The 25,940-nt window shown below is 39.3% G+C and overlaps 1 protein-coding gene across 23 annotated transcripts in view; it reads left to right on the top strand.

Annotated features, from left to right (window-relative positions):
- Positions 1-11,080: 11,080 nt before the first annotated feature.
- cast (calpastatin) overlaps positions 11,081-25,940 on the top strand; it is a 42,276-nt gene continuing 27,416 nt past the window's right edge. For 15 of the 23 annotated variants that reach the window (XM_049021465.1, XM_049021459.1, XM_049021458.1 and 12 more), the window contains exon 1: positions 18,005-18,165. In XM_049021465.1, coding sequence (XP_048877422.1) covers positions 18,091-18,165 — 75 coding nt within the window. In that variant the 5' untranslated portion in view covers positions 18,005-18,090. Of the gene's footprint in view, positions 11,100-11,423; positions 11,599-18,004; positions 18,166-25,318; positions 25,499-25,940 lie in introns of those variants that run through there. The other 8 variants (XM_049021475.1, XM_049021461.1, XM_049021454.1 and 5 more) reach the window with 7 other exon arrangements.

The following is a 25,940-nucleotide window of genomic DNA, read 5'->3' as shown; positions in this document are numbered from 1 at the left end:
GCAGGTTTAAAAATGTACATAATACACAAGCCCCCTAAATAACTTGCAAATACAATATTAAAACAAACAACTAATTATAAATAAAAAAGAAATCTGGTAAAACACAAGTCGTATTTAAGGAATTCAAATGTGAATCTTCTTTGTCCATCCATCCGCCAGTCCTTTCTAACCATGTATCAAACCAGTCAGGGTTTGAAATAAATTTCAGTTTAAATTCACAGATATAGCCTGTCAATTAAATTAGCATGAAATTCAGATTTCAAAAATCTTACTATATATTTTGTTGTTTACCTCTTTATTTTATTAGCTTGTTCATTTACTTGTTGGGAGGATGCTGTAGATAGAACCTGTCCCGCATTGATCTTTTGTGTTAATAGGTTTCAAATGATTGCTTCTTTTGACTGTAACGCTGTTTTCTCATATGGCATTGTGCCAAAGAAAACGATCATTTTCATTAGATCTGGTACGTCCACTTAACAGTCCATTGTGATGGCGGATCAACTCTCCATTATGCAATGCTTTTCATTCTTTGTTCAATGAAAGAAATGCTATCTTAAAATTCTCATATTTACCCAATCATTGTCAAAAAAAGCAGCTTCTTCCTTTATTTAAATGCCTCAAAAGTATTCAATGCATGTATAACAGAAATGACAAAGAAATTAAGAATTGCGCTTTGCTGCTGAAATCCACTGTGGACTGACAGTAATTAAACTAATGACTCGTACTTTCCCGGCAGTGATCAAACACAGCATTTGACCAAAACAGTGTAATCAATCTCTGCTTAGCAACAGGGTATTAACTTGAATCCAATTCAGCGTTCTGCTCTAGAAGAACTGCACAAGGAATAAGGCAGAAGAACAATGGAGATCACACCTGGCTCGAGAGGACTCAACATTCAACATCCTGTAGTGCTGAATTCGGTCTTTTCCCAGTTTTTGTATCCCTGTATAATAAACACTGAGATATATTATCCATTATCCCCTAACACGGAGGGGGGTAAAATTAAAAACTTGGTTGAATTTGAGGGCCAAACCAGGACACTAATTATTGAAAAACTGAAAGTCGGATGTACAGTATTATGACGTATTATTCATGCAGAATTATGAATTTAACTAATAATAAAACAAGTTTTTAGATTAAACAAATAAATGAGAGATCACATTCAAAATAAGAATAGTAATAAATCAGCAGTAGAACACATTTTTGCATGACTGAGCCAGATAATTGTTGCATTTAAGGTAGCCTGGGCTAAATGTAAGCGAACAAAGATAAGATAACCCAGTTTCAATGGATTTTAACAAGACGTTTTCTGGCAAGAAATCCTGCTCTCTGAAACAGGCCTCTGGATAATGTAAGCCAAAAGTCAAGACTGTCTAATTGCAAAGCTCCATAACTAAGCTCATATTGGACTATCATGACTTCTGCCTTAAATCATCTAGCTAACTGATAAATCTTGCTTTGTGTAACTCCCCCTGTGTGTTCTGAGTTTGCAACAGCACTACAACAAAAAAATATCCATGCATGTGAAACAAAGCTATTTCAGTCTGCATAACATCTGAGCAGCCTGTATATCTCATTTCTTTGTCAATTATCTGTCTCAGTGCATCTCAATTTAATGTGTTGATCATGAAGTAAAAAATGTAATTGGTCTGTTTTAATCAGTTAGTTAATTTGAGGGAAAAAAAAAAACTTACCATCGGACTGCTAAAAATATTGTACTTGTGTCACACGGTGGCTGATGAGGAACCCACAAAAGGGCTCCACTTTGGGTGGAAATGTTTTGCATTTGCAAAGTCCGATGTGAACCAATGTACTGTAATTTGCAAATTTTGCAAAGATATCGTTCGTGTAGCAGGATGCAACAATCAATTTTTAAAATGGATAAATTAATATTAATACATATATTTTATTAAAAAATCATTGATGTATATAATGGATCTTGATTGTAACCAACAATATTGTATGCCCAACTCTAGCATCAATCATAATTGAAATATGAAGTTTAAAAGCATGAAAAGATTTGAATGAGTATATGAAGGGCAGTGTAAGTTCACTCAAATGATAAACCAAATGGAAACAATAAGGTTATACAGAAAATAGGATAGTGGCACCAAAATCTTTCACGAACTTTGGTTCCTTTCTGTGGAGAGTTACAACCCATGATTTCAGCCTCCAGAGATGTGGTTACTTAAACCAATTGTTTCCATGGTGACTGGCTATAATTGAAAATATAGCTATGGATGCCAGCTCTGCGAAGTTGTATTTGAAAATATGCACAACGTATGTGACCAAAAATAATATATATATATATATATATATATATATATATATATATATATAAATAAATAAAAATTTTATTTTCACTGTAGAGAACTCGGCTGCTTATTTATTGCCATGGCGATTTCAGTTTTACTATATAGTTTTGCGCTCGTCTGAACTCTGCCTGACCTCATTAATTTGATTGCTTACAGTAAAATTAAGGTACAAATTGCACCTCACTTGCGACGACATCCTATTGTTCTCTGCATAAACAAGTATGGTAATATGAATGTGTTTAATTAATGAAATTCTAATATGTGTCAAAGATCAGTATGGATACAAATGTCTACGTCCACAATTTTCTATCACAGCATTCGTGTTTATTGCCAAGGTATAATGTGATATAGCTGTACTGTGCAGAGACTTTTTGTGGGGGGGGCAGGTACTCAAAGCCTTTGGCACATACATTAAAGGGACACTACAGCACCTAGTACCTATAAAGGGAGGGACTTCAAATATTTTGGGTAAATGGGGCAGGTGCTCAGGGACCCCTGCCCGCCCCCCCCCCCCCCCCCCCCAGCATGTGTCTGTGATATAACTATCCTGCGATGATACTTAGAAAATCTATTTGTACTCTGAATAAAAGTCATGTGCATCACCTGAACCCTGCATTTGGAAAAGGACGCATTCAATCTGATGAGCCGAAAGTGGAATAATCAACAAAAGCCGTCGGGATAAATCTATTCCCTTTTAAGATAACAAAGGCGACGCAATAAGAGGAACATTTATATGCGAGCTTCATCCCCATCTCACTCTGCCTGTGACTCACTCCCTCCTCAGCACATAACCGCTTCAGCTGTCAAGGTTCTATGGTTGTCATGGTTACCCTGTTTTCTCGCAAACCCTACTCTCTTTCTCACACTCCTGTATTACTGATCTGACCATGAAACGTCATTTGGTGGACGCTGCCTAAATATAATTAATAATAATAAACTCATATTTCTTAAATGAGAAGTGGTATATATTTTTACACCTCTCTTTAAACCGTTACAAATGTCCACAATATTGCAGTGTAAGGTATTCTAGCTGTTTACTGTTGAAAGAGATGAAATTTACGCTTCTGGTATTCATTCACTTATCTTGCCTTTATCTGTCCATATACCAAAAGAAGATCTGTTCTGCTCTCATCTCTGCATTCAAAATGAAAATTTGTCTTGAACCAAACATCACTGTGTAGAATACCATATACTGGGCTGGAATCAAAGTGAAAGAAAAAACATGTTCTGCAATCTGTCTTTGTGATAAATCTAGTTGCTGATTGACTTTCTATTAAGCAGCAATTGGCTTCCTTTGCAGTTAGATAACCCCTTAATAACAGCTTCTGACTTTCTGTGGTCTTATCAGTCAATTACACTCCCCTGTAATGACCATAAATAATGGAAGACGACCAGCTGACTTCACTGGAGAGAGGACAGACACACAATAATGTGCACTATTGACTCCTCAATGATTCTGAGATTCAGTGGATGCTGGCCTGCAGAGAAAACTGGAAGTGGCTTATTGTGGACATTTTTTCAATTATCCCTCATTAATTTCAAATGGCAGCACTTCTACTCCACCCTTTCATTGCGTAGTACCAGAGCGGAGATAGAGTCACAAATGAGCTTGGAATTGTTCAGCAGAAGCCTCAGGGAAATTAAAGTTCAGATTTAAGCATCCAGGCCTGCAATGCTCTTCAAATGAGCCAGCTGATCTATGAGGTGATGTGGAGTGGGTGGGGAGACCCACTGCCTTCCCTGTCAACACGGCCGATTTCTCAATCCATTCTGACCCTAAGAGCTTTAATGGGAGCTGGAAAGATGCACTCAGCTCAGCTTTCTGTTTTTTTCGCTGTTCTGCTCACATGCACATATGCACACTTATACAGGCATATACAGTATAAATGTATACTTATACATTTGCAAATACAAAACAGATGCAAACATGCACAATGAACAGCAAATTCATAACAGCCCTATTTCACACTAGTGGCAAAAACAGTAAGTGGCTGATAGGCGGGGCTGGGGTAAACCTGGATAGGCCTGCGTGAAGCTCATTACCACACGTTTCCTTAAACTGACTTTGATATTTACGAAATAATGAACACAGCCAATAATACAGTCTCATTAGTACGTAATTCTAATAATTCTCAAGACAAAACAATTGACATTCAATGTGATTAGTGATATGAATTTTTTTTTTTCATTCATTTCAATGGGAAGGCTCAGCTATCAATCTGCACCCCCACCCCAGCCAACCCATAGATCTAACCTTGGTTCACACACAGAGAAAAACACACATGCAACATAAAGAAGCACTTTCAGACATAAGTACACCTCACCCAAACAAGCAGACAAGCTTTCGTGGTTTGGAATTTCACATAGTATGTTTTGCCTCATGTTGGAGGGAATATTCTCAGCAAATGAAATTTCTGTGTAATGTTTCAGCTGACAGATGTTAAAAGAAAAAAGATGAAAGATACCCGGGAAATCTGTTTTAAGACAATCAGACCAATAAAATCAGGGCCAGGCACCATCAACTGGTCATGGCTAGGTGGCACATGCGATCATTTATATAAGCTAATAAAGGGAGGGAGCTCCAACACACAACATGATACAAGCTAGGGAATAATAAGGGATAACCACTGGCCAGTCACGTCTGTCCTTTAATATGATGTAATAAAGGGGTGGAGCTTTGCAGTTAGGTCATGAAAGAAGGATGAACAGAAGGAGTAAATCTAACTACTCCAACTACCTTTGTGGGGTACCAAAATTAGCCAAAGTCAAATGCAAACTAGAAGTCTTCTTCAAGCCAAATGAGGTTTTATGTGTTTTTAAATAACATTGTAAAATTTTGTCTCAAAATTTGTCCCATCAAAGACAGCAAAACCTTACATATACCTTATATAAGAATACATATAAAATCCATATACATACAGCCACTGAGAAGCTTGCAACGGTGATCCAAGCATTTTACATGGACATTTGTAGATACATGACAGATGTGTTTTCATTGAGTGAAACTGAATCTTCAGTACAGCAGATTATTGTCATATATGCAACTATGAAAACAAGGAAATTATCAATGGAAGAGAGGGATTGAATCCAAGTATAAAGAGCAACATCACGTGTAATCTGGGCTTGCTATCACCTGCCAAATAATATCCTGCGAAAGGATATCTCTGAAAGCCCTGTATCTCAGCCATCCACACCGGCAGCTAGTACAAGGACCCCTTACTCATTCCGTCTAGTTGTAATCAATTAAACGCTGCAGTGGCCTGTCGGCTGTGTACGTCATCTTTGCCCTTTAGACTGGAGAGGTGATCTAAAAATCTAGACGTCCATGACAGTGAAAAGTTACATATTTAAAAATCTATTCATAAATATCCTATGAGCCTGTTTGAGATAAGCAGTTGGAAGATGAATGGGTAGCTATACAGAGGGTGTAGATTTGGGTATGGATGGTAGGGAGGTGTCCCTAACGATACTGTGGGAGTACTGTGTGTGTTTAGGGGAGCGGGGAGTTCGGAGCTCATACGGTCCTTACCAATGCTGAACGGAGACCTACGCCCTCGTACCCACCTGAAGTACCCCGAGTGCATTTTCAGAGCTTTTAGTTTTCATTCATCACGTCAGCCTGTGGACACAGGTGCTGGAGGCGGAGCCTCATGGAAAGTTCAGGGGAGGGTAAAATGTTTCAGTCACCACTGAATTAGAATTGTGAATTGCACAAGAAAATTAAACAGAGATATGACATATTCATCCAGCTACAGGCCGATGTAGGGACTAAAATTAAAGGATCAACTAACTCAAGGCTGCTCCTATGTTAGGGTTCCTTGTCTGATGACACCTGCCGTTACATTAATGACTTAGAATTTAGTGATTAATTGTCATGTTGACAGACCACAGCACACAGAGCACAATAACTAAATGTATCCTCTTCATTTAACCCATACATGACAATGTAACATAGCAGCGGGCAGCTAATTCAGCGCTCGGGGAGCAGGTGCTCAGGGCACCTTGTCGGTCAGGGATTCAAACCTACAATCTTTCAATTACAGGTGTGCATCCCTAACCGTTAAGCCACTACTGCCCATGACATCTGCTGAACAAAATTAGTCATGGAGCACTCAGGCATTTCTCTCATGAAACCCAGAACAATGAAGTATTTTGTTTAAAAAAAAAAAAAAAAAACATCAGACAGAAAGCACCTCACTATTGACACTCATTGTTCTCGGGATTTTTTTTTTTAATTTCTTACAAACTAAAGAATATTACTGGGTCTGTGTGCCACTTGTTTGTTTTTGTGCCATCGATCCATCCATCCATCGATCAATCCATCCATCAACCGTGGAATACTTCTGAACTAATGGGACCATATTGGGGGGGGGGGGGCATAAGGTCATGTCAATTTGTTTGTTTGTTTAAAAAAACAGATAAGAACATTTTGTTTAAAATATAATTTAGGCTTTTATTAAAAACATTTTATCGGTTTGAATTACATAATATTAGGTAATTTGGTTCACAGCCTCCATAATTATGATCCAAAAGTCACCTCCCTGGTTTTATGGTCCATGCAGATCCATCCATCTAGCCACTTATTCTGTTCAGGGTTGTCGGGATGATCTGAAATTTATCCCACGCAGAATAGGGCTCAATGGTGGGGAATACACTGGATTGGATTCCAGTCTATCACAGGTCGTTGTTCCAGTCAACCAACCATACCTGCATTATTTCAAAGAAATAATCTCATTTTCAGATTATAAATTGTGTATTTTTCAGAAAGGCTCTGAGCATGTAGGTGGCAGGACTTGCTTTGCATCTGTTCCCTGATGACGAGCTCTTTCTAATCACCATTTATGTTTGTTACTCACATCACACAAAGTGATGTGTCTCCATATTCCAGGCGCATTTATAATTCAGTTATGTGTCTCTCTTTCTCTCTTCCTGCACTGAGATGCTGCGATGATGTATCCCGATTGTTGTCCGCGGCTACATCCCCTCGGCTGGTCAAAATCGGCTGAATACTGACAGCTGCCTTGTATTTTGTTCCGGTAGTTGCTGAGGTTATATGACCAGTAGAACCGGTTCTAGACCCTGAGAGGACCTGAGACTCATTACCGAGCGCTCTTTTGATCCATCAAAGGATCATACCATTTCTCCTGCCTGCTTCAGTGCCTTCTTATGTGCCTTTGTGTGAGTGTATTCCCAGACCTGCAGCCCATTGAGTGTGTCTTCCCTACCACATCTGCCGAGTGCCAGCCTTTCTCTTCGTTCTCCAGGGCAGATTTCCTGGCATATCGATCCTTCTGCCCATTTCTGCCTCTGACTCTTGTCTAGTGTTTCAGCTTCCTCTCTGGGATCCTCTCCATGTGTTGAATGTATTTTTTTTCCAGGTACACAGGTTTCCTTCCACAGTCCAAAGACAATGTAATTAACGGGGATCTTGAAACTGAGTATGGTATGTTTGTCCATATGTGTCCTGTGATGGATCAGCTTTACCCTGACCAAGGTATGCTGTCAGGAAATGGGTAGTCAGACAAGATATGTCATTTAAATAGTCCTGATAGAAGGCAAAATGATGAACTACTTTGTACCTAAGCAAATACACACAAAACTAAATACAAATATACCTCTCTTTTACCAGATATACATTACACTATACTTGGTGTATGGAGTGCCTTAAAGGGGGGTATTTAACAAGAGGTGGTATTTATAGAGAGGATGTATACTGGTATATGGAGACGGAATGTTTACAGAGGAGACTGATGTGCTGCTTCCATTCACTCATAGCTTCATCAGCTTCATTTAGCGCGTGTAAGAAGATATATATTGCTACATAAAAAGAAGAATGCACAAATGATTTTGATTATCTGTGCGAGAGCATTATACACATGCTGATATTGTCCGTACAGCAGTCATTGAGATGTGGAGATATGTACAAGAAGCTGGGGAATAATTACAATAGAGAGAGAGTGAGAGAGAGAAGCCCTGCAGCTCTTATCTCAATGTCCCAGTGCTTCTACAGACATGGTTGTGGCTATTCTGTGTGCCAGGTTAATGAGAAACCCTGCTCATCCCCCAAGCATGGCGTTCATCATGTTGCCCAAAATCTCAGCATCAATTAAAAGGCTGGTTTTAGACAAGCAAAAAGGTGATTACATCTTGATCACAGAGGCTGCCGGAGCAAGAAGATTCTGACTGGACTGATGAGTGATGACGTTAAGAGTAGGATCACTCTGGGGTTCATTCATAACAGGGGAGCGAAAGCATCAGGTCCCTTACAAGAGGGCTGTGGACATAGATCCATAACAGAATGACTGGCCGCTTAATTGCTTATCAGAGCAGGGTTCCTCAATCTTTATCACAAGGACCTGGGAAGCAAGTTTGCTGCTAAACCTTTTCATCAAAGCAGCCATTAAACAGAACGATTTTACACAAGTACACTCAGATGACACAGCCCTGAGGTTGTCTGCCCCTTGACACCTTGGTTTCATCTTCTGTGATTGCTTAAAGTGGCGGCAGCCTTGAGCTGCGGCAGATATTCCTCCCTCAGCAGCAGCACTGAACAACTTGATTGGGCCCTGAACAAGCTACCCCTATCACCTCTGCCCACTGCTGACGCACATGCAATTCATAGACGTCACCACACTGCTCAGTCAGTTTCACTGCACCACGCTTGCTCCCCCCACTATTACATCATGCATGCTGAACAGAAAGCCCGCCTCCAAAAGACATTTTCATTTCATTTACAATCATTTCTCACAGAACGAGGGTAGATGCACATTAAACATAAAAAAAAAAAAAAAAACACTCATCAGTCTCGTCAGTATGAGCTGGGATCACAGTTATCGCCTCAGGAGGAGAAGACGTTGCCAGATGTCTAGTACCAGCAAGCCACATCAAAGCTGAAACAGGTCTCTGCGAGGATGTGTTCAATGAGTGCCACCTGTTGGTCTGTAAAGAACTAACACTCAACAAGGAGTTCAAATACCACTACTTGTAGTAGGAACCCACGTTACCATGAGCATGACAAATGAGTTGAAAGTAGGTCCGAAAAACTTAAACCGATATCGATAATTAAGTTCTTGTCATGGCTGATTCCGATACCGATAACCAATTTCATATTTTTATATTTCCTATAATTTTCAGATAATCTGCAGTTTTCTGTACCCTGGAGACTAGAAAATATAAGATGCACTGATGAAACAGATATTTTGTAGCTCTGGGCTAACTATAACAGTAAACATCGGTCTCTTCAAATGCTGTTTTGTATTTCTTGTGTAAGGTACCACAGTACTTAGTAGCAGTATATTGGGCTCAACAAAAATTAAAGTTAAGGTCTGTGGTCAGTTGCTGTAGATAAAAGATACTCAAAACAGAAATATTTTACATATGAAATCAGTAAATCAAATGCACTGACATGTCAAATCACACAACCCTCAAGAAAAGGGTTTAACAGAACAGACATATTCAAGTATGTTATGCATAATAAAGAAATGCAGCTATTCAGCCTTTAGTATATGGTGATGAGGCAGGTATTTATCTAGACTTTTTAAGTTAAATGTTTTTCAAATACATAATAAATTAAATGTATTGACATTCGTCAACCTCGAAAAAGAAAAAGAAAAAAAAATTGGGGGGCGGCGGCATTGATTTTTATATAAATACAATTTGCCAGTATCAAGGTCAAGCAGTGTTACAGTGCGACAGTGTTAAAAACCTGATAATTTAGCCGCGTGGGGACATTCTTTTGGGAAAACTCAATTTCATAAAAATCTGTGAATGCAATTAAACTAAAAACGCTAAACGTATTGCATTATGCTTGGTTATTTATGGTTTAAGAGGCGTGTTCCAATACTTTTGTCCATTTTGTGTGCGTGTCTATCTATCTATCTACACACAAATCAAGCCACAAATAACTGAAACCGTGGTAACTGAACACTAAGAACAACTTCTAAACAAACCGGACTTTTTACATTGCTTTAAAATAATTGTATCCCATTTCAAGGTCTGGTCCTTCGGCGAACCCCAAGTTGCTTTTTTCGCATTCAGCACGCTAAAACTTTGTGACAATTCTAAGGAAAACATCACACGAAATGTTACCATTATAACAATATCAAACTTTATATCCATTTTAAATCATTTCCCGATCGAAATAACGTACAAATACTTTTGAATAACGTTTCAAAATGGCTGCCAGGCAAAACATGCCTTCCTGTTTATTTACATGTAAAGCAAAGCATGCTCACATCGGTCTCTGTACCTCTAAATGGGTCCAGTGATCAAAATCCATTCTCTCTCTTTATCCACAAAACAAGCCAAATTGGGCAAACATTGCAAGAACTACCTCTAGATAATGCCCCAGGCAAACCAATTTGAGCAAACTTCTCATGTTTTACTTTGTTTCAGTGATGTTTGAAGTAATTCTAACTCAGAGAAATAAAATAACGTGGGAAAGCATGGTTTATTCGAAAGCTGTTTACAAACCAAGCACTTAAAAAGTGCACGTAAGGATACAGACACTTTACCGTGTTCGGGTCACTATCCTTTACACTATTACAGCTGTGATACCTGCAGCCTAAAGAGTCCAGCACAATGAGCCACTTTTGGCAAATGCAGCTCCTGGTCGCCCATGGCAAAAATAAACAAAAAAAAAATGGAATGGACTTGTTTGAGTGAGAAAAGAACAGCTGCCTGCTCGTTTCTAAGAATTTCTCCCGATACATTAATGTGGCACAATATATGGTGGTAGGAAATACAGTACCCATAATCCCGTGCGGGATGCTGTCGATAGGACAGGTCAGTAAAGACTCAGTTACAAGAAACCCGACGAGTCTCCATATCCTTAGTAATTACTAGGTTATACACTTTTGTTATTCACAATTTAGTTTTTTGTTAATGCGGTTTGGTGAGATCTTAAAGGCTTAAAAGAACGGCGTGCATTAAGAGGATACAACCCTTATAGGAAATTATCCCGTTACGTTTTACTCAGAGCGAGCAGTATGTCCACGTTACAAAATAGTGTATCCATGTAATACAATTTAGCCGTAACCAGGAGGAGGTGCAGACTGCGGACGTGTGATCCCGCCCCTCCACCTCTGCGAGATTCGGAAAACTGGAATGTATCACAAACTTCTGTAGTTATTCAGCGGGTGGGGCAACACGTTGTAAAAGGGACAGCACAAACGCTAGCAATATTTCTCTGAATTGCCACTAACTATCGAGTGATCACTGTTTTCTAAACAGTTTAAAGATGCCAAACAAGAGAAAACACAACCGTCATCAAAAAACTAAAGCGGTGAGCCAACTATTATTATTATTATTATTGTTATTATTATTATTATTACTCTCTATCAACGTTTGCTACGTTGTGGGTCCCAGAAAATTATTTCAGTAGTAGGATATATAACATAACTATACAAAACAAGAAAACTGTTGCGCAGTTAGAGGAATCATTTATGCATAATGCAGTGCTTTTTCCTAATTACATGTTCTCGGAGTTAAGAAACATTCTTTTTTTATAAATTTTTATAAATCTGCACTATCTTGAAATTAATTGTCGCAAGATTGCATCCATTGGTTTTAATAATTACGAGTTTTATGGGTAATGATGGAAATTATGTTTAGAGATTGGATCTCGTACGGTTTCTGGTAGCGACCTATAAATCTTTAGGAATTTAGATGAAAATAATTCTCAGTTGCTCTAGGGGAACATGTTCCTACGTTTAAAAATACAGACTAATGCGGTTTGTATTTCGCTTTCAGGGGGTTGGGCGTCTGTAAGATTCCAGTTTTAAAGGCTAGATTTCCTCTTAGGTCTTGTAGCGTAGTGTCTATTGTTTCACTCTTTAATCTGATAAGCGAACTTAACTTGGCAATTAAGTTTAGAAAGTGTTTGAACTGAATCGTCATTTACGGTTTTTACTCTCAGTTTACGTTCATGTATATTTCAGCTGGATAAAACATTTTGGTAGGACATCGCAGATTTTTCGGGTAACATGCAATTATGTACGAATGCAAATGTACCAGCATAATAATCTTACTTTTATAGCGGATTAGGTATGAGTCTGAAGGCCCTTTCAGACCTAACCCCGAAGTGCTCAAATTCACCTTGTCCTTTAGGCTACACTATACTGAATTAAATAAACAAATTGTCTACCGTCTCTATGCCATTGCGTTTGAAGCAATAGTATTATTAATGATGGCGTCATGCATCCATAAGTACATTGTCTATAACATGCATATTCAGTATAGGGTAATGGTGAACATGAGGTTTATCCATGAGAAATAAAATAGGGGAGACTCATATGAAAGGTGCAGTCATCCTGCATATGGAACAGGTAACTAGGTAAGCCTTTTCTGCTTAAAGCTGCACAACTGGTATGTTACACAAGTGGCATTCCCCCCTATAGTTGTGGAAAAAATAATACATTTCAATTGACAGCTCAGGTAAGTCAGATTTGCTTTGCCATCATAAAGAACACAACAGCAAACGCAAAACAATGTATGACTGTTAAACCTAACTTTTAAGATTACGTTATTATGTATTGCATAAATTGCATTGCGCAAAAACAGTTCTTACACTGTTTGCCTCAAACGTTGTCAGTCTCATAAAAACTGTTGCTGTAGGTCGCTTCTTCTAATAATAATTTTAGGACAGATATTAGGAACTAGTCATCGCTGGAAAGTGATGAAGGGTTGAATCGGTTTTATCATTCAAACCACAGGATAATGTACACATATTTTTGGACAATACCAAGATGTGTGTATGTGTGCGTGTATATATAAAAAAATATGCCGTGTATTGCTCTTCTGCTTAAACATACAGAGATATTGTTTTTGCTCCATATTGTCCAGCCATACTGAGGGAAGACATGAAAGTGTCCACTATTTGGTATTGCAAAATTCTACAGTGTACCTGAAGAGTTTTGTTAATTAATTGTATTTCTTTTGCTGTATGATTCATGGCCTTTTCAGGTATAAATTTCATAGTATCAAGGCTGGAAAATAAGCTTGCCCACTTTTCTGAGGCAAGGAAAAAGCTGAACAAAAAAAAAAATCACATTTCAGACTAGTTTCACAGAACTATCCTATTTGGCTAGTAGCGAAAATTGTGAAGTTCCTCCCCTGGATAGTATGATGTAACACCAAATGCTTCACTCTTGTAAGAAAGTAAGAAATGCTGCTTTTAGGAATGTATCTAATCTGCAACCAAAGTCGCTATACTACATTTTGCAGTAAAGGTTAATATTTGGTATTTTTGCAGAACAAGTTATGATTTTGTATCTTTTTGTATTTTCTAGCAGTTTTTCACATAATATAATTTTGCCCTTCCTTTTCGGATCTGTCAGCCAGTTCTCTTGTGCAAGATGGAAAATAAGCATCACTCCACAATTAGCATTTCATTTGGTAGACACTGCCCTCTAGTGTCAAAAAAAGGTTTGGTCTGATGAGTAGATCAGAATCTTTTTACTGTTACTAAGTATTTGTCTTCACTGTGGTCTCTTGTTATTGTATAACAATAAAGATTCTGACCGAGCCTTTGGTCAAGAGAATGCAAGTGGCACACCTCTGTTTCTCGTGAGCATACTCTTGTAAATTACCTCAGACGTGATCCATTGTTGCCAGAGTTTATTTTTTGACTCTTACTTTCTGTGTTCAAATGTTAATTATTGCATTGTTGCATTGCAGTGCAATGGAAACTGCTTACAGTGATCAACCGCTTACGTGGACCAAAAAGCTTGGGACAGAATCATTCCTGTACCAATACCGTTTAAATAATTTTCTTTCATCACCTATTTTGCATTGTGGTAATCCATCTGCTTCTGGCTAGCTACTTGAGGCTAAGAAAAATGCACAGAAAATATGACTGGAAAAAGAAAATCATTTTCTGTCAGTGACAAATGTAGACTTATGAAAGCTTATAATAAACCAACAAAATGAGCCACCGAGATGCAGCAGTTAAACTACAATAAACGCTTTCAGACAATGTAACATTGTGGAAGTGTGCTGTATAAATAAAATTGAATTGAACTGAATATTTGTATATGGTACTCTACTGTATTTAGCATATTTTAGCTATACACAGTTCAGTAATTTTATTTGTGCAGTACTGTAATTTGAAAAGCGTTTGAAACAATTGTCCTGTATTCTGTATTCATCAGTAAAATTCAGTAAATAGTGACGCAGTCTGTTTTATTACTTTATATTTATGTAATAAATATTATGTCAATCTGATGGAAATCTGCCTGAGATATAAAAAAGAAAGTATTGGTTATAATGATCATCCTTTTATAGTGATCAATTTCACCCAGACAGACATAATCACTGGAAAACAGATTCCACTGTATATTTATATATGCACTTAACTTTGACTTAATTTAGCAAAATGTAGTATAATAGTATCATATCTTTTTAAAAGTAACTGGAGGTGATGGAGTTTGTGGTCAAAAGTAAGTTTTTTTTTTTTTTTTTTAATTACTGTTAATATTTCTAAATATGTCGAGCATTTAGTTTTGGGTATGTAGGATATTTACATAAGGTTAAAAGTATTTTTTGCATTTGACTTGCCTTTGTAAACAAGTCAGTAAATGAACAATGATGTATTCATTCCGCAGTCCTGCCCAGGCTCTCTGATTCTGCACATAATGAGTGATGGTGTTTTAGTTGGCAGCCTCTACATGTGTTTGGTGCCTTTTGTTCAGCTCCATTGTTTCAGGGGAGTTTTGGCTTTTGATGGGAGTTTCATTTTGAAGATTCCCCAGTCGAGTGTGTTCTACCCTGCTTGATATGCTTGCCCCAAGAAGAAATATGATCACACCTTGAACACCTTGGAGTAAAAAAAAAATAAAATAAAAAAATACCCAGCAAAATAGCAGGACGTAATACTGCTACACAGTTCAAACTGCTTCACTTCAGTTCTTTTGTACTTTGTATCTTGTAGTAGTATAACCAGTGTAGTCAAGTTGAGCCACAGGCACTTCATAGAGTGCAAACATGGGCGTGAAAAAATCACTTAGTTTTGGAATTCCAATGGTCTGGCGCGAGCCCAGAAATCATGTTGGCGATTGTTACTTTTGCATGGTTCGGTTCAATTCAATTCCATTTGTTTTTATATATCACCCTAAGGCACTTTATGTGAGTGTGTTGTATAATGCATTACAACACCATTAAGCGAGAACATGGGATGTGAACATGATGGCGGACTGTTCGGAGACTGTTCAGGTGATGAGGAACAGAGGGAACGCAGAAAAAAAATGAAGAAAGGTTTTTGTCTGTAGGAACGCTCGCCGTGGTTTGAATTGAATGGCATGCAGATGTTCCCACGCTGTTTATTTGTTTCACATGATAGCTGTACCGCAAATGGGTAACGCATGAAATCAGTTTTTGGCAAATATATCTGAGAAAGTTTGGTTATACTATGACAAACTATACACTGTTATTTGCAGTGTCTCAAGCGTTTTCCAAGATTGATCCCATTTTACGGTGCCTGGTTGCATTCAAAAGGAATTAATTTTATGTATTTTTTTTAACTGCATTCTGCGTTTCTCAGGTGTCATGTTAAAATTACCATTTGATGTAAGAAAAATCCTGATGCGATAGGCAAATTTCAGCCGCTTATTTGAACTCAGCATGTCAAAATTGAATAGAGTCACCTTCAGACACAAAGATATCTGACAATTTTTGTTTTGTCATTAAGAGTGTGAATGTGGACTCGGTCTTGTGTCCCATGCCGGGGTTGGGAAATTCTTCTGGGTCCTGTGACCAGACTGATGACAGGCTCTGATAAATGCAAAGGTGTGGCTAAGAATAGCTGGACTTTACCAACTGAGTTGTGTCACACAGGCCACTGGCTGCCTGATCCCTCTCATCATGTGTTATTTGTGTGGGACAGAATCCTGGGGGCAGTTTTAGTGCTAGAGGTCCTTCTAGGGTTTTCGTAACTCAAAGGCTTGTGCTTCCTGATCTCTGATTTCACAGACATTGCTATGTTCCTGCAGGCAAATTAAGGTCATCTCATCTTCTAGCTATGAAACAGAGGGCACTTTAATATCAACTTTGCATGTTATGCACTTATAATTGTCCCATCGCATGGGTTGTGATAGTCAACTGGGTTGAGACCATCAATAAGTCACGTTAAAACACTTTCTTCATATTTTGGATTCCATGGAATTGACATTGAGCAAAGGAAGTAATTTTCCAGCACTGCTTTAGGTCTGTTGGCACAGACTTGCAGTAATGACACCAGCATAGCTGACAGGCTGTATTGGTATATAATAAATTCTCTTTGGCTGTAGTTTATTTAGAGTAATTTTTTTTTATTTTATAAATAGTACAATATTGCAAAAATTTCAAATATTGTGATGCAGTGATGAGTTTCTAAAGATTTTTTCATTGATGAAAATGAGGCGTTACATTAATTTTTAACGACAAAATATACTGGCAGTCGATGAATATCAGTGAATATATATGTTTCAGAAATCTGCATGGAGGACAGAGATACACCAGTTTCTCTTGGCATGAGGAACCGAGTGAAGGACTTGGGGGGGTCAAACAGGCATTGTGTGTTTTATTCAGGTCAGATTGGGCGAGTTTCCGCTACAGGAAAGTGAGTATTTCTGCAGGCACACCTCTCAGAACTACGCTAGAACCAGCCATTAAGGAGATGTTTAGGCATTGTTGCTAGAAGAGCAAATAAATTCCTTGGCAGTAGGTTACAGTCAGTGTTGGTTCTAATTTTCATAAAATCAAGTGAGATGTTAAAAATCTTCTCTGTTATGGCTTATGCTTTAGGATCATATCGACTGTACATTTTGCCATTATATTCTCTAACGCTGTTAAAGTCACTAATGAAACAGAACTCCTATGTTCCCTTATTGAAGTGAGATAAAATGCACATATCTGGTGTTTGCAGAGGTCTGTGTGTCTACGTCAGCGCTGATGTGGAATGCTGTTCACCCTGTAACTTTGCAGGCTCTTTACAGACTTGGGGCCATATTCTTACATCACACCAGCTTTTTATCTCTGCGGTGTATTTAACAACATCTTTATCAGTTATGTGAGGGACAGCAGTACAATTCATTATGCTGTATGCATTCATGTTATCTGTGACACTTGTGTGACACCTAAAAGCTTGACATTTAACCCTGAGCTACTTTTGAAATTCCATAATCACAGAAAATGTGAAAAGTCGAGTTACATTTTGTCCAAACCCAGTAAAGTGAGTGAACTGAATGTGATTATATTTTACATATAAGAATCCCCAACTTACATATTTATTTGTACTGCATTTTGGAGTTGGCCATCAGTGACCATTCGAGTAGGCAGGGCCAGGAATTGGTGGAGTTCAACAACTTTTAATTGCAGGCTGCCGTAAAGTTATGACAGGAATCGACGGTGCTTCTTTTGAGTGGGATTATTAGGCTCAAAGTATAGCATAACATATTTTTCTTTCTGGCTAAGTATTTCTGCGTTTGCGTTGGTGTGTTTCCTTGGCATGGATATGAGAGTGTGTGTGTGTGTGTGTGTGTGCATTTCGTTGTTCTGACAGATATTACGTTGTGCGTCGCTGTCAGGTGCTATGACAGCAGGGCACTGATATTCCATTTTTAGCCCAAAGTTGAGCCTGCCCAGCTGCTGAGCCGTCCCCTTCATCCCCACCCTTTCGTTTTCCACACCCCGCTCCTCCCCCGCCTTTGCCTGAATACTGTTCCCACCCCTGGACGTGTTGAGAACACGCTGCAGCGGAGTGCGGACAGACTGACTCAGTGAGCGGCGGAGAGTCAGCGTCATGGGGCAGATTTTCAGCTGGTTCCGACCCCCTACGGACAGCCTGGAAGCGCAGGATGAGGTTGCAGAAGAGCAGGTGAGCTGAGGCTGAGATTTCACAGATCAGCGCAACTGCTGGAAGTATCATACTTTTCAAACAGTAATACTTTCTCGGCAGTTTATGGGTTCTGTGTACTGAAGGCATGGGAACTTTAGTCCACTGGAGTGTTTCTGGCAAATGTCCAAGTGAGTGAGATGGTGGGAGGGGTCAGGAATGTGGAGAGTCACAGGCCAAGTCTGGGAACGAGAGTCAGCTCCTACTCGTGTTGCCAAATGCAGAAACAGACTCTGTTTGCTTGATCGCTTTCTGAATCTGTGCACTGGCAGAACTATAGGTAGTGCAGCCAAACTGTGAACCAGAAATGGGGGGGGGGTGCATGGAGGGTTGATGGGCCCCTTCGTAGGAGTATCAAGATGCTATCGATCTATGAGTTTAAATTACCGAAGCGTACATTGCTACACAGGAAGGCAAACGATACACACACACACACACACACACACACCCGTTACTAGGCTGGCATATCTGTCTTTCTCTGAGCGTACCATTTTAAATGTTTCTTTTTTTATGACAAGGTTATTCAAGTTCATACCCTTCATACCTAAAGATACACCGTACATCAGTAAGATTTAACCATTAAGGGTCAGAGGCTTCATGAACGTGTCCAGAAATAGAGGGTTCTTTGAAAACATCTTTCATCATGACACATTATAAGTAGCTAATGCTGCTGATCTGTGTGGCACGTCTGTCATACTGACAGGCATTGCCAAGCTTTTTGTTCCTTTTGCTCATCCCTTCTATCCAATGTTCTGTGTTTTATGTAGTATTTTTTAACTCTGTTTAATCTGTCTGATCCTGAAAGGGCATGATTGTGGTGCAATATAATAACATGTAATGATGGCATGACAAGTTGGAAAATAGGGCAATATTGGTCTGTCTTTGGATATATAGAAATCAGTTATGTGATTCATTAATAACAAACATTGGTAGTTTTGTAGATAGATTATTATGTACTTATAAAATCTCTGGTATATTTAGTATAATGTGGTGCAGAGTGACTGTTGGGTATTTGTAGTTTTGTGACATGGAGTTGTGCTGTTGAAGTAAACTTGCTACAGTTTAGTTCAGTCCTGATGTGTAAAACCGGCCAGGCTGGTTAAGAAGAGCTGTCAGAATGATTATTTTGGATGAATTTGATTAATGCTACAATGTGTGTGTGTGTGGTGATGTATATATTACATTGTGTTAACCAAATGTCAATGTGGTAAAAACCTGTTATTTTGACCTTGTGAGGACATTTTTGGAACCCATAGGGGGAAACTCAATTTTATAAAAGTCTGCATGGGTAAGATATGGGCTTGGTAGGGGTTAGTTGTCATAGTTGCATGGTTTTTCCCATAGAAATAAATGGACCCCCCCCACAAGGATATGAATATGAGTGTGTGTGTGTGAGGCTCAATTGCATCACCAACTAACACAGCAGCAGACATTTTGTAAACAAGTTAATTGAATCCAGTTGCCACCATGAGAAATTTACTTATGAATTAGACGACATGTGTTGTGCGATGACTAGCTGGTTGCATGCATCGTACAAAAATAATACCTGCAGATAAAATATAGAATGAAAACCTAATATTCCTAATTCTTAAACGAAGAATTCATTCATTTTTATTTATATGCCTTGTAAAAAAAGGCCCTAAAATGTAAATCAATATTTAAATAAATGTTTATCATATAAAAAACTGAAACCTAACTCTTATTCCTGATACACACACACACACACACACATACACACACACACACACAGATACACATTCGCTGGCCGCGTTATTAGATACGCCTTGGTAGTACCAGGTTGGGCCCCCTATTGCATTCAGAATTGCCTTATTTCTTCGTGGCATAGAATCAATGATGTGCTTGAAATATTCCTCAGAGACTTTGGTCCATGCTGACTTGACTTGTCAGCTGAAATATCACAACCCGAATCTCCCGCTCCACCACATCCCATAGGAACTCTATTGGATTGAGATCTGGTGACTGTGGAGGCCATTTGAGCACAGTGACCTCACTGTCATGTTCAAGGAACCAGTCTGAGATGATATGAGATTTGTGATATAGCGCATTATCCTGCTGGAAGTAGCCATTAGAGGCTGGGTACACTGTGGTCATAAAGGGATGAACATAATCAGCAGCAATACTCAGGTAGGCTGTGGCATTTAGATGATGCTCACTTGGAATTAAAGGGCCCAGACTGTGCTAAGAAAATCTCCCCCACACCATTACACCACTACCAGCCAGAATCGTTGATACAAGGCAGGACGGATCCATGCTTCCATGTTGTTTACGCCATATTCTGACCGTACCATCTGAATGTCGCAGCAGAAATTGAAACTCATCTTATCTGGTAACGTTTTTCCAGTCTTCAATTGTCCAGTTTTCTGGTGCAGTAGCTCATCTGCTTCAAGATTCGCCCTGTGCATTCAGAGATGCTCTTCTGCATTGCTTAGCTGTGGTTATTTGAGTTACTGTTGCCTTTCTATCAGCTTGAACCAGTATGGCCGTTCTTCCCTGATCTCTGCCATCAACTCAGAGAACTCAGAGAACTGCCGGTTCACTAGGTGGTTTTTCGATAAAATTGAATATCACGATATTATGTTTTGTGATACTGTATCGATTCTCAAAAACACTGAATTGATTTTAAATTAATCATTTACATATAATATTTACATAAGATTTGTGGCAGACGGTGGTTCATTTTGAGTTGTTTAAACCCCCAAGCACTAGATAAGCGTTTTAATCTATCTTCAGCCCCACGACGACATGGGGAGAACATGCAAACTCCACACACATGTGACCCAGGCGGAGACTCGAACCTGGATCCCAGAGGTGTGAGGCAACAGTGCTAACCACTGCACCACCATGCCGCCCCCTACAAAGGACTATATTTAGTTTATGGTAAACCATAAGGAGCTACTTGCTGTCAGAATAACAAAAGAAAATGATAAAGTAAAACTTTAGAGCCATGCCTCCAGTATTTCAGTTACTGTTGTATGAATGTTATATTCACAAGGAACACACATAATATGGCAAACACAGGACAGACAATGTTCCTTCCTTTTTTGGGTTTGATTTCTCCACTTACTTTGCACAGTGGGCCTATTTTGGGTTTGTTTTCAGTGGTGAGGTTGTTGATTTTGTGAGACTTGGCAGCACCGAAACTGAGAAATGTGAACCAAGATGGCGGCCTGCATAGGTGCACTGGCTCTCCAATGCCACTGTTTTGTTGTGTAATATCCCTCTCACAATGATGGTGCTACTGGTTTCTTTGCTTCCAGTACCTGCATTTAATTTATTGCTTTTTTATTCTTCTTTATTTTGGGTGTATATATTTAATATTCTTTTTTATGATGAATCATACTTGTACTTATCTTCCGTAAAACTCTTTTATAGTGTTATCCTTATCTTGGCATCTATAGGCTTGCTCCAAAAGAAAAGTCATTGTACAGTATCAATGAAGGTTTCTTATCTATGATAGGAAGTAGCATGAGGGCACTTCTCTAGCTGATAGTGACGTTATCACCGATGGTTGAATCCGAAAGAGTTAGACCAGCTAAGAAGGTGTACAGAGCTGAAGTGTGAGCTCATTTTGGTTTCCACAATAAAGAAGTCACTAAGGAGATTGATAAGAGCCATGCCCGTTGCAAGATTGTGTCATGAATCCTGCAACCACATTTTTTTGTTTGTTTGTTAATATGTGTAAGATGTTACGTGGACTGTGATAAAAGCAAATGCAGATCCCATATGTGATTGCACTTGTTTATTGCTAACTTTTCTTCGATTTTATGCATATGATGGTATGTTCTTTATGCTATGACAGTTTTCCTAAAATTAGATTTAAAAAAATTGGAATATATAGCATCGCTTACAGTACCACAATATATTGAATGGCAATCTCTGCATCGTGATTCTTGCTGATGTGCTGCCCTAGTTGATCAGCAGTTTCTGAAATCCTCAGACCAGCCCAAAAAAAAATGTGCACACAATGTCAAAATAAGATAGGGTCCCCACAATGTGTATTATCACAGAAACACACACACACTCACACAGGTTTGCAGTTATATCTTTGTGGGGACTCTCCATTCATTTCTATGGGGAAAACTGTAATCCCAAAATAATGACCTTAACCCCTACCCAACCCTAACCTTAACCATAAGTAACCAAACTAAATACCAGACTTTTGGTTTTTAGTTTTTTGATTGCATTCATGGATCTTCGTGTGGACCTGAAAAGTGGTCCCCAAAATGTAATATAAACATAATCCACACATACACACACACACACACACACTCTGGTTTGCTTAGTTGCATGGAAAAGGAGACAAACTCGCATGATGTGGGGTGAGCATGCAATCCTCACACACACAGTGTGGAGGCAGCTACTCCATTTCATTCCTCTTCCTGTTCCCTACAACATAGTTAGTGGTACCAGTCATTCAACAGGCCCCATTTGTGTGTGTGTGCATATGCCCAGCGATGAACTGGCACCTCACAATAACCCTCCTCAGTAAGAAGTGTGGTAGCATCTGGAGCAGGGGGTCCCACACTTTTTCAGCTTGCGAGCTACTTATAAATGACCAAGTCAAAATGATCTAGCTACTATAAAAATGCAAAACATATATATTTATTTATAGAAATACCGAGTATTCTTTATTATTATTATTATTATTATTAATTTCCCTTTGGGATAAATAAAGCATTTTTGAATTGAACTGGGATTTTAGTTCCTTCACCTTTCTCTCCCCCCCCCCCCCCCCCCCCCCAAAAAAAAAAAAAACGGCCTGGCAGGATACTTCCTGCACTCCCCTCCTCCCAACGAAGCAAAATAATTTTGGGAAAAACCAAAACATACATTTGGGGACGTCCCCACAATTTGTGTCTCTCTGTGTGCAGTCATGCATGTGTGTGTGTGTGTGTGTGTGTGTGTGTGTGTGTGTGTGTGTGTGTGAGAGCAGGTATACTTATCCTTAACGTGATAAATATCCGTTTTTTTTCCCCTTATGGGGACCTATAAGGGAAAACTCTATTTTATAAAAACCAGTGACTGCTATGAAAAAACTAAAAATACTAAAAGTTTTGTATTTTGCTTGGTAACTTATGGTTATAGTTAGGGCAGGGTGGGGGTTAAGGTTGTCATAGTTAGCGTTAGCATTTTTCCCATAGAAGTGAATGAGCGGGCCCCATAAGGATAGGTATACCCTACATGTGTGCGTACTTGCGTGTGTACATCCCTATGTGTGTGTGCTTTCGTGTGCTCGTGTGTGTGTTTTTGTGTGCCTGGCTGTGTGTACATGCCCTGAGATGCACTAGCCTCCTCCTCAGGGTGCACCCCAGCTGCCTATACCTCAGAAAGGCTCTGATTCATATGAAGTCAATGCATTTTATATTATGAACATGCTGTAGCATGTACAGCATTTTCTTTTCATGTTTATTACTTGTTTATTGCCAATTTATTGCACCGTCCCTGTGAATTTTGGCTGTATTGGTAACTGTTGTTTGACATCGTCAGTGTCTCGTAGTCCATACTCAGCTGCATGAGGTCTACTTCTTTCTTCACGCCCTCAAACTTGCTGATATTTTGCATAGTTATCTTGAATCTCCCTTGTGGATTAATACAGATCATCTATTAAGAATGCTTGCTGGGCACCATGCATGGGTCTCTGTCCGGCACCATTAAGTGGCTTCACTAAGGTAAGAGTCTCAGAGTTATAATTCACCGGGGTAGGAGGGAGAGAAGTTCCCACGGTGAAGATCAGGACGGTTACGTTCAGATTAAAATCCTACACGTGATGCAACATTGCAACACTTATGGAAAAGTACCAAAGGGTGTGCCATTCTTGCTGATGCAATTATATTAATGCCATAATTTCAAAGAAATTAAATATGAATTATTTCCTTGTATGTGGTTCTGTGGGCACAGTGGTGGAGTGAGTTGCCTCATAGGTACAGTGTTGGGATTTGAATTCCACTTTCTTCTGTGTGAGTGTGGATTTTGCGTTTTCTCCCATATCGTCTGGCTTTCCTCAGGGTATTGCGGTTTCCGCTCACAGTCCAAAGACATGCAGTTAATTAGGACTCCAGCCCCCTCCCCACAGTTTCCTTGCTCAGATTAAGTGTTTAGATGGACGGGCGATTCAGTGGTATTCCCCACGGGCACAGCATGTGCGCACTGCCCTGTGACTGTTATGTCACATTCAGGTCACTGACCTTATATTATGAGAGGGCTGACTGAATAATTTTCACAGGATAAGCAAAACATAACAAGTTAATTGAGAAGTTTTTTTTGTTTTGAGCAGCAGAGGGCGCTGTTTTTTCAGGATGAGCCATTTGAACTTCTTTAAAGTTACAGCTATTGATTTTGTCGGTCTATGTCGACTTTGGATAAGATATCTGTAAAATATCTGCCCTTTTATCTGGTTTAATTCCCGGTTAAACATGTTTCTATTTTTCAGCCTTTTCAGTCATTCACAGTTTTGATCGTTTTAATGCCTTTATACCAAAAAGTGTAACCAAGAATAAGTTCTACAAATTTGTGCATTTGTTGAGAACAGACTCCCCCCCCTCCCTGCCCCCCCTCTTTTTCTTTATTTTTTCTAATTTTTCCTCTTGTTCTTTCAGCGCTTTGCTTTCCTTTTATCCCTCTCTCTTTTTATCTTTCATTTCCCTTCCCTTTCCTTTCCTGACACTTAAGTGTGAAGGGATGGGGGGCTTTCCTCATCTTCATGCGGTGCATCTCTGTGCCCCCCCCTCCCTCCGAATGTTTGGGCCATTCAGCATAGATTCCAATGCCCTGAGTTTTCCTGACACACCCAGAGCCCTGCATTCAGAGCGTCTGCCAGGTCACCTCATCTGCGTTTCACACTCCACTGACAACCATACTTTACTAAATAATCTTAAGAGTTTATTTTTTATTTTTGTATTCATTTAAAAAAAAAATCAAAAAGACAGTACTTGATCCTATTCACCAGAAACAACTTTCAGCATGTCTGTGGAGTTATATTTTCCCTGGCCTGCACTGGGAGGAGGCGGTCCCAGGATTCTGTGTCAGCCAGTGGTTGGCCAGGGGTGGTGCAAAGCCTTGTGGGAGAAAGGGTGTGGTTTGAGTGGCACTGGCCTGTTTAAGTTCTTAGTTTTGGGAGTGTTTTTATGTTTTTTTTCCCCCTACATTCTTGTTCAGTGCTGTCTGAGGGATACTTGTATTTTAATAAACTCTGAGGGGGAATTAGACCTGCTGACCTGTGGACCTGTGGGACTCGGCACTGGATTTACTTATATTCTGACCTAGAGAGCCAGATTTACAGAAAAACACACTAATGGTATGTACCGTGAGCACTTCATAAATCTCATTTCCTGTGTGACAGCAGGGGAAACCATTGTTAACCTGTCAGTGCTCAGTGCACTCGTGTTCTGGTGTGTTGGAGGGGTTTTCCTGTCTTCTGAAGTGCTGAGAAGAACAGTGTAATATGCTGGTCCTAGCAACGTGTAAGGAGCCCAAGAGGGAGCTGAATCCCGGGGGAAACGGGATTGCCACTCCATCCATTACGTTCATTATAATATTGGTCACACATACTTGTTTACTTCGACTCTCTGTAATCTGACATTGGAAATAACACGTTTCTGCTTTAACGTTTCCTTTAAAGCTGCTTTTGCTTTACATGAGAGTTGGCGATTCTTCCCCCCCCATGCAAGCCAATATGTTCTCGCTTCTTTCTTTATAACTTTACAGTTAATTCCACACTCTAAACGATTTTTTTTAGG

This window comes from Brienomyrus brachyistius, chromosome 7 (assembly GCF_023856365.1).
Source record: "Brienomyrus brachyistius isolate T26 chromosome 7, BBRACH_0.4, whole genome shotgun sequence".
Classification (NCBI taxonomy): domain Eukaryota; kingdom Metazoa; phylum Chordata; class Actinopteri; order Osteoglossiformes; family Mormyridae; genus Brienomyrus; species Brienomyrus brachyistius.
The sequence above is the reverse complement of the archived record's forward strand: the minus strand, read 5'-3'. Positions and strand labels throughout refer to the sequence as shown.